General features: G+C 34.2%; 2 protein-coding genes across 2 annotated transcripts; both read left to right on the forward strand.

The window, feature by feature from the left end:
- Nucleotides 1–2,263: 2,263 nt before the first annotated feature.
- LOC125136723 (olfactory receptor 4F6-like) lies at nt 2,264–3,229 on the forward strand. The gene has a single exon (XM_047797519.1). The coding sequence runs from the start codon at nt 2,264–2,266 to the stop codon at nt 3,227–3,229; it is 966 nt and encodes a 321-aa protein (XP_047653475.1).
- Nucleotides 3,230–8,313: 5,084 nt separating this feature from the next.
- Nucleotides 8,314–9,445, forward strand: LOC125135813 (olfactory receptor 4F4). Its single transcript, XM_047796254.1, has one exon. It carries the CDS (start codon nt 8,368–8,370, stop codon nt 9,283–9,285), a length of 918 nt encoding a protein of 305 aa, XP_047652210.1. The 5' UTR covers nt 8,314–8,367; the 3' UTR covers nt 9,286–9,445.

Raw genomic sequence — 9,445 nt, forward strand, 5'->3', positions numbered from 1 at the left:
GGGGTTTCACACAAGTCACCTGCGTTTCCTAAGAGAGCAGAGAAACCAAGTGTGTAGTCTTTTTCTTCAAACAAGCTCATGGACAGGAGGACTTCCTCAACAACGGTATATACTAATTCCAGATGTTTATAGCAGAAAAGGTGGGACCTTTTTTACTTATCTAAATACTTGCATTTGTACATATGTAACTGGGTTATCACCAGGAAGCACAAGATTGTGGAAAGGTATTATGAAATTCAATTCCTCTACATATTTGTGAGGACTATATTTTGATTCTTATAGGAACAATTTAGTACTTATGTCTAGACAATTCATTCTTCAAATATTCCTTGAGCTTTTTCTATGTGTCAGCCTGTTTCTGTCAAGGGTTACAGTGTTGGACAAAGCAAAAAGAGTCCCTACACAATGTATGAAAAGCTATAAATGTTAGAACTAGGGAAAGTAAAATATTGACTGGAGGTTAAGGGATATTTTAGAGTGATTATTTCCTAATATTTTAGAGGTTAGTCACCTGTCAGCTGAACCACCATGGCCACCTACCCATTCCATTCTACCAAACCATAGCTACATAGAGCACTCTTAAGTTTTTAATAATGTATTGATATATGTTGACTTAAACCATGAGAGGCCACCTAAGCAAAGGTGTACAATGTTCCACCAGTGCCTCTTTTATTCTCCTTATTTTTCCTTTTGTATTCTTTTTAGTTCCCTCCCCTGCCTCCCTTTTATTCTCCTGCTCCTTTTGAATCCATCTTCAGTCTTCCTCTTTCTTTAGGCTTAATCAGGACACTATAATTATTTAGCTATGTCCTCCTTTTAATAATATCTAAGAATCAAATGCTGACAGTTCATGAAAATGACTGATTGGATGAGAAAAATGTTGAGTCCTTTAATTGCTCTGTTAGTCTTCAGTAATTATGAGTGAATCTTTGTTTTCAAACATTTTAATTAGCCAATCCCTAACTCTTCATGTTCTTTGATTTTTTTATCAAAAAATCTAACGTGTGTACTGAAAAATATATTTCAAAATCAAGAGGATTTTTTTAAAGCTCTAAAAAATCAAAATCAACTATTGGTTTTAAAATTATGTATTATACAAACTGCTTACTTTTATGCCTTAATATTACAAAGAAAATTTTTCCTAATGTTATTATACATTTCTATTAACACTAATTTTAATAACCGTATCACTATATATATATATATGCATACATATTTATAACAGAATTAAACCTAATGTTTGACATTTAAATTGGTCAAAGTTTTACCAGCTGTAAAGTGTGATGAACATTTCACGCAAAAAAAAAAAAAATCTTTTCCTGAACAAAAAGAACTATAAGGAGTATTATTGTACCAGATGGTATTCAAGATTCTCGATAATTGATTTGAAAATATTTTCTTTACCTTTGAAACAGTCTGTATTTTCTCCATCAATGTATGAAGGTGCCTATTTCAATGAGACTTTGTTGGTTTTTGATAAAAACAATTGTAAAATGTTTACTAACTTAATAGGAAAATTATAGTATTATATTTCGTCTTATTATACACACACACACACACTTGCATAGTGTACATTTCTGAATTCCCTCTTCCTATCATTTGTCCATTGTCTATTATCATTATTATTTATTATCACTATATATTAGGCTTTAGAGGTTTTATTAAATCATTTGAACTCTCTTTTTATACTATGAACAGATCAACTTTTTGTCTTTCTATAGTGTTTCAAATTCAAGTATGATTTTTGTGGTGGTTTGGGGTAGACTGTTTTAAGCACATGCTGGAAACAGCTTTCAGAGGTATCTTTATTATTCTTCATTTCTATACCCATTTCTAACTTTAATTTTTCCTGATTATATTTTTAAAAGGTTGTCTATTTTTTATTTTTTAAACCACTTTATAATGGTCATATACACTCTTCCAACTTTCTGAAATTGAATATTTTTGTTTTAAATTACTTTTTACTTGAATTTTTTGAGTTTATGTTTTACATTCTTTTCAGACTCCATAAGCTGTCTGATTATTTCAAGCATTTGAATAAAAAGGAGAATTTAAAGCAATATATTGCCTCTGAGTGCAGTTTTGCTGTACTAAATGATTTATACCATAGGTTCACATTATTTTGTATATAGTCTATTATCAATTAAGTAAAAGTACAATTTTAAATTATCAACATTTAACATAACATTTTCAGTACCTCCAAACTGATTCCTTCTTTCTTTTGTTTCAGATCACTTGAGAGTCTTCCTTTCTTTACAATTCAATGGACCAAACAAATAGTTCTGTGGTAACTGAATTTGTGTTAGTGGGACTTACAAAATCCTTAGGAATGCAGTTTTTACTTTTTCTCTTATTCTCTACATTTTATGTGGGAATTATTCTGGGAAACCTCTTTATTGTGTTCACAGTGATTTCTGATTCTCATTTACACTCCCCCATGTATATTCTGCTGGCCAACCTGTCACTCATCGACCTGGGCCTTTCGTCTACCACACTTCCTAGGATGATCTCTGATCTTTTCAGTGATTGTAAGACCATTTCCTTCCACAACTGCATGATACAAATGTTCTTTATCCATGTTACAGGAGGAGTTGAGATGGTTCTGCTCATAGTCATGGCATATGACAGATACACAGCAATCTGCAAGCCTCTCCATTATCTAACTATAATGAATCCCCAAATGTGCATGCTTTTGGTAGTGGCTGCTTGGATAACTGGAGTGACTCATGCTGTCTTTCAGTTTGCCTTTGTCATAAATTTACCTTTCTGTGGACCTAATAATGTGGGGAGCTTTTACTGTGATTTTCCTTGGGTTATTAAACTTGCATGCGTAGATAATTATGCAATAGAATTTGTGGTCACAGCCAACAGTGGCTTCATATCTATGGGCACCTTCTTTCTCTTAATTGTATCATACATCTTTATTCTGGTCACTGTCCGACAACATTCTTCAAAGGATTTATCCAAAGCGTTCTTCACTCTGTCAACTCACATCACTGTGGTGTTTTTGTTTTTCCTTCCTTGCATGTTTCTCTATGTGTGGCCTTTCCCTACTAAGTCACTGGATACATTTTTGGCCATTGTGGACTTTGCTGTCACCCCAGTTTTAAATCCTGCCATATACACTTTAAGGAACAGAGATATGAAAGTAGCAATGAGAAGGCTAAGTCGACAGGTCATAAGTTCTAGGGAGATGACAACAGATTTCATCGATAAGAGCAGAAGATGAATGTCATGGTCCATCCCGACCCTCATGACCACTATGAACACTATAAAATGTGTACATTTTCATTATTGCCTTTGACAAGTCTGTGGAAAAGGAAGTATTGAATCAAGGAATTTAATTACATAGAGTTGCAACAATTTTTGTTAATCATAAGAATAAAATGTTATATTTCTACCTAAACTACAAATCTAAATTGTAGTTACCACCAATGGCTACATTTGATTTTCACATGGATATTTTATATTTACAAATAAATGTATATATGTATATACATGTAATTTAACTTCATCAGTACCATCAACTGATAGTAAGTATAAATAGAAATTAATTAATATATCTTATGGAAATTATGTGAATCCAATGGATAGAATATGGGTTTATATAAACCAGCAGACATTAAAATTGAGGAGGAAACAATGTCCATCCTAATTGTACTTTAAGTTAGACAAATAGGAAGATCAACACTATCACTATGTTAAAATCTTAAGAACTGTTTTCAGGATTTGATTGTTAAGGTGTTTTGCACAATGTTATTTTTATAAATAGACTCTAAAACCTTCTATAAAGCAAAATTTGCCTATGTTCCATTTTTTCAATATTGTTCAAAATACTCCTTGATTCAGTCTTTAAAAAATCTACAATTTTAGGAGTTCCCGTCGTGGCTCAGTGGTTAATGAATCTGACTAGGAACCGTGAGGTTGTGGGTTCAATCCCTGGCCTTGCTCAGTGGGTTAAGGATCTGACGTTGCTGTGAGCTGTGGTGTAGGTTGCAGACACGGCTTGGATCCTGCATTGCTGTGGCTCTGGTGTAGGCCAGCGGCTACAGTTCCAATTAGCCCCCTAGCCTGGGAACCTCCATATGCCACAGGAAGTGGCCCTAGGAAAGGAAAAAAAAAAAAAAAAAAACTACAATTTTAGAAGTATTTGAAGGGATTTATTTCCTAGAGGAGGATAATCCAATCAGATCTTATTTGATGTGCTCATTCTTAAACTAGGTGCTTAGGACAAAGAAGATGATTGACACCTTCCAGGTAAAATCTGGAAGATCTGGTGATTAAAGAGCATAACTGAGAGATTGCTTGGGTGTCTTTCTATGTCTAATTCAAGGGACATTAATTGTGGTAATTCGTCTTAGTTTTAACCACTGTATGGTAATTGAAGCTGCTCAATAAAATGATAAGTGATCAGAAGTGGGACTTTCTCATTATTGGTCAAAGTATTTTTGCTATATTTTCTCCACAAATTCTTAGCTATCCCCTTTTTACAAAATCTAAAGCATTATTGTTTACTGTTTTAACATGTATGGATTTTAATTTCACAGCTTTATCTTGTTTTACTATGATTCTTTATCATTTTCCTTTAGATTCAGTGAAGGCCATACAAATACCTAAGTGAGCCCACAAACTGTGACAATAGCCCTTAGCTCAGAAAGGTTTTGTGTATTTCCTCACGGGAAAACTTGTGAGACTATAAGAGTAGATCTCAGTACCTCAAGTTCAGGCTACTTCCAAGATCTCCTTACCTGCCTCTGATCATTTTCATAAATGGCTCTAAATTAACCAAATGATTTACTAAGCAGGACAATGTATATGGATTTTATTCTCTTTGAAATTTTACACTTCATGAGAAAGTTGGGAAAAAAAGGAAAATCAGCACATTTCTTTGCTCTAAAAATTGCTATAGTCTTTTCCAGTAATGAAGGAGGTAGGTGGAATGTGAAAATGAAATATATTAGCAAAACTAACCAAGTCATAGCATTTTATGGACAATGAGATGCTTCTATCAATAGCATGTGTATTTTCAGGAAAAATGGAACAATCATGAGGTTGGCTTAAATACGTAGAAGAGTTAATACGAATAATATTAACAAGGATAGTCCCTCTTGTGTTATACAACTTAGTGTTATACAAGCATTATAAGTATAAGGCTCTTCTCCAGATGGTCCTTTTTTTGGTGGTCCTTTTCCCCATATTTCTCCAAATCTGGTGTTCTATTTTCTACATTATTACCCTCCTTCCTACAACTGCAGTGAAACCTAGTTTGGGGGCTTTTCTTTCACATAAAGGTACAATTTTTGTTTTGAGAGCTTTTCATACAATATACAAGGAACTAATTTTTAAAACAGGAAACCTAGAGGCCAGAGATTCTGAATGACATACCCAAGTTCACACAGTGGATTTTTGCTAGAACCTTCAAGTCTCATGACTTCAATCTCAGTGAAATTTATAGCCTTAAGGTGTTTATCTTTAAAAAGGGGGAAAAGATGTTTAAGACAAACATATAGCAGTCTAATGGTTGACTTCCTAAGCTAAATCTAGTGTGCATGGAGAAGGTTTTTTTGGTTCAATTTTAGCTGACTTTTCCTGGTTGCTACCACCAATGTGTAAGATTTTGATTACACCAACGTGTAGGATTTATTCAATAAACCTAATGTGTAACTTAGAAGCAATACAATTCTTCTAATTATTTCTTAAATAATTTTTGAAGAGTCAGAGATAAGCTTAGAAAGGGGACCCTGTGCTTACGTAGCAAACGGTCCCACTCTGAGGACTCCATGTTATCATTTTATCCTCAGTAGCATATACTTAGGAAATGAGATGTCTTAACTAAGCAAGCAAGGGATTCCTTTTGCTAAAGAATACCATATCTGAATTCTTACTTGTTACCATGGTAGAAAATCATTTTGCTACAAACGAGAATCTTTTGGAAATTCATTATCCTTGTTATATAACATATAGAAAGAGAACTATCAAGTTTGTTCTCTTTAAATAAAATGAAATGGTTTCACATCAGTAGATATCCAGGTTCATTTCTAAATTGCATTCCTTGATTCTAAAGAAACATGCCCACCAACGAGTCATGTCAGAAATGGTCTCACAATAGAAATCCCATTCTCTTTATTGTTGATGATTACTATATTTATTACTGTGCTAATAAGCAGAGGGGGACTAAAATGAGTGTTTATGACTTGTTTTACTATTAGATTTCTTTTTATACTCAGAAATAAAGTCAGAATTGCTAAATATTTATGGGACGTTAAAAAGAGTAACATGGAGTTTTATACGGATATTTAATATGGATAGGGCTAAGAGATGGATAAGGAAGAAAAAATATAATATGCAAGGGCCATGGGATAACTAATTAGGTAAGTACTGAAGAGTAATAGTACGACTCCCCCAAGAAATTTGATGAGTAACACTCTATTGCTTCTTCTCTCTCTGACACCCATCAATTTCCACTCCTCTCTTTTACGCTTTACTTGCCTTTCAACTCCTATCCTTCATCCTACAAGTATTCTCGTGGCCATGCTTCTCCTTCAGGATACCAATCCATTTTCTACTTCACTTACTTCAAAACTTCTAGACAGAGTGAGTACTCACTTGCTCTCCTCAGTATACAAGGTAACAGCCTTCTCACCTCATGTCCAACAACCACTTTTCAGGCTGTGACATAGCAGATATTAACTTATAAAGATATCCCAACAATATCTCTACATGTCATTATCATCACCCTTTACCTTCTTCAAATGTTATCCTTGTTTCTAAAAGTTCTCTGTATAGTACAAATTGCCATACTAGTTCTTCTGCTTATTATTATCAGAATTAAAGCCACGTCAATGCTCACAATCACTCAGAATAAACATACTGGCATTATCCTCTTGTTTAATTTCCCACTTCATGTTGAGACATGTCCTGATATTACTACCTTAATAATGGATATTATGTATTAACTATTTACCACTTGTTAGAAGTATATCAAACAATTATTCATAATTCCTCCATAGTTCTTCAATGTCTACATAATAATACACTAATCCTATAAGAGGCATTCCAGATTCCTTTTTCAATTTCATCTCCTATTAAAGCTCCTTCACGTTGCTCTCAGCAAACATTTTCCTCCACTTTTTCTTCATTCTTTTCCTTTTAACCTCTTTCTGTCATTTTTTAAATATAATTTTTGTTATATTTTCACCTCTAATTCATTTTATTTTGACTTTATCTTCTAGGCATTTTCATATTGCCATTCTTAGCTATAAATTCTATCAGATATAAATTCTTATAACTTCTCTTTAGACTCCTCAGAAATTTAAACTTCCATAAGCCTGAATCTTTACATCTGTCTTAGCTCTTATGCTGCTATCCAAGCTTCTGACAGATTATGAAAAATATTTTGGAATTGTGCCCCACATTCAATACTTATAGATTATTAGAATAGTAGGGAACAGAGGAATACAGGAAAGAGAAATCTTGCTATGATTGCTATTTATTAGAATACAAGTAAATTTTTAAATGACTGGAGGAACCAGGGTTCTTCTATGAATCAGAAGTGATAAATTTTACTACCAATAATTATATAAATCTATGTGCAATTACTAAATAGAAAAAACTGTGCAAAATACTTTATATTTACTACTTAATTTGAAATTCATAATAACCACAAGAAGGAGTATAATGGTATTCATGTTTTAAAAATGGTAAAAATAAGTATTAAAAAGGATGAATTCAAGATCTACAGATACATACATAACCCACAGACTGCAAGTACCTCACTCAGCAAAACTGTGAATGAGGATTTGTTTTAATTTGATAGAAAAGTTTCCAATAACTGTACACAAAATTATGGTAATGGACAACTAAGCCACTAAAATACCCTCTCAAAAATGTATAGCATAAAAAGCCTTTGTAAATATGAATATCATACAATTTTGTATGTATTTAAGAGCTAAAATATGGTCCACAGAATATGAACTGTTATGAAGTTCAAGGAAAAAGGATATAAATGCAGGGTGATGATATGGACAAATCTGGTGGAGAGGGTAACATGAAGAAAATATTTTATGAGGAGTAAGCCTAACATAAGTGGAAACACTGTGACTTGGATAACTGGACTATAAACTGTATTCAGGGAATGAGTGTGGGATAAAATGCTGCGTTTGGATGTGGAATGTGGGATAAAATGGTGTGCACTCTGAAAGCCTTTATATAACAAACCACAGAATGTCATTGTGAGTGTGAGCAGAATGACACAAAATGAGGCTTTGAATTTAAATACAGTAATTCTCACTTCTTCTCACTCCCTTCTCTAAGGTAACTACAGCAACTATTTCCTGGCATGAATCAATAAGTGAAACAAATCACTCCATGGTGACTGAGTTCATTTTTCTGGGACTCTCCAATTCTCAGGAACTCCAGACTTTTCTATTTGTGTTCTTTTTGGTATTCTATGTAGGAATTGTATTTGGAAACCTTCTTATTGTCCTAACTGTGGCTTCTGATTCTCACCTTCACTCCCCCATGTATTTCCTGTTGGCCAACCTCTCACTCATTGATCTGTGCCTGTCTTCAGTCACAGCCCCCAAGATGATTGCTGACTTCTTCAGTAAATGCAAGGTTATCTCATTCAAGGGCTGCCTTGCTCAGATATTTCTCCTTCACTTCTTTGGTGGGAGTGAGCTGGTGATCCTTATAGCCATGGCCTTTGACAGATATGTGGCCATCTGTAAACCCCTTCGCTACACCACAGTTATGTGTGGCAATGTATGTGTTGGCATTGTTGCTGCTGCATGGGGAACTGGCTTCCTCCACTCAGTGAGCCAGCTGGCCTTTGCAGTGAACTTACCTTTCTGTGGTCCCAATGAGGTTGATAGCTTTTACTGCGACCTTCCTAGGGTCATCAAACTTGCTTGTACAGACACCTATTGGTTGGATATCATGGTCATTGCTAACAGTGGTGTGCTCACTGTGTGTTCTTTTGTTCTCCTAATCATCTCATACACTGTCATCCTAGTGACCATCCAGCATCTCCCTTCACAGAAGTCATCCAAGGCCCTGTCTACTTTGACTGCTCATATCACAGTAGTTCTTTTGTTCTTTGGACCATGTATCTTCACTTATGCCTGGCCATTCCCCATTAAGTCATTAGATAAATTCCTTGCTGTGTTTTATTCTGTGGTCACTCCTCTCTTAAACCCAATTATATACACACTGAGGAACAAAGACATGAAGACTGCAATGAAACAGCTCAGAAAATGGAATATGAATTCGAGGATAAAGCCTTAGATCTCCTATAACTGTTAAGACTAATCTAGGATAATGACACTGTATATATTGAAGTGAGTAAATTACTTCGTAAATTTCATGAAAATTATACCTTCTATTTTCCTATTCCTTAGCAATTGTCGAAGCACATTCACATACACAGCCTCAATGTATTCTTTGA

The sequence above is a fragment of the Phacochoerus africanus genome, chromosome 9 (genome assembly GCF_016906955.1).
Source record: "Phacochoerus africanus isolate WHEZ1 chromosome 9, ROS_Pafr_v1, whole genome shotgun sequence".
Taxonomy (NCBI): Eukaryota; Metazoa; Chordata; class Mammalia; order Artiodactyla; family Suidae; genus Phacochoerus; species Phacochoerus africanus.

Excerpts from the sequence above, each read along its gene's own strand:
- LOC125136723 (XM_047797519.1), top strand. The coding sequence starts at position 2,264 with ATGGACCAAACAAATAGTTCTGTGGTAACTGAATTTGTGTTAGTGGGA.
- LOC125135813 (XM_047796254.1), top strand. The coding sequence starts at position 8,368 with ATGGTGACTGAGTTCATTTTTCTGGGACTCTCCAATTCTCAGGAACTC.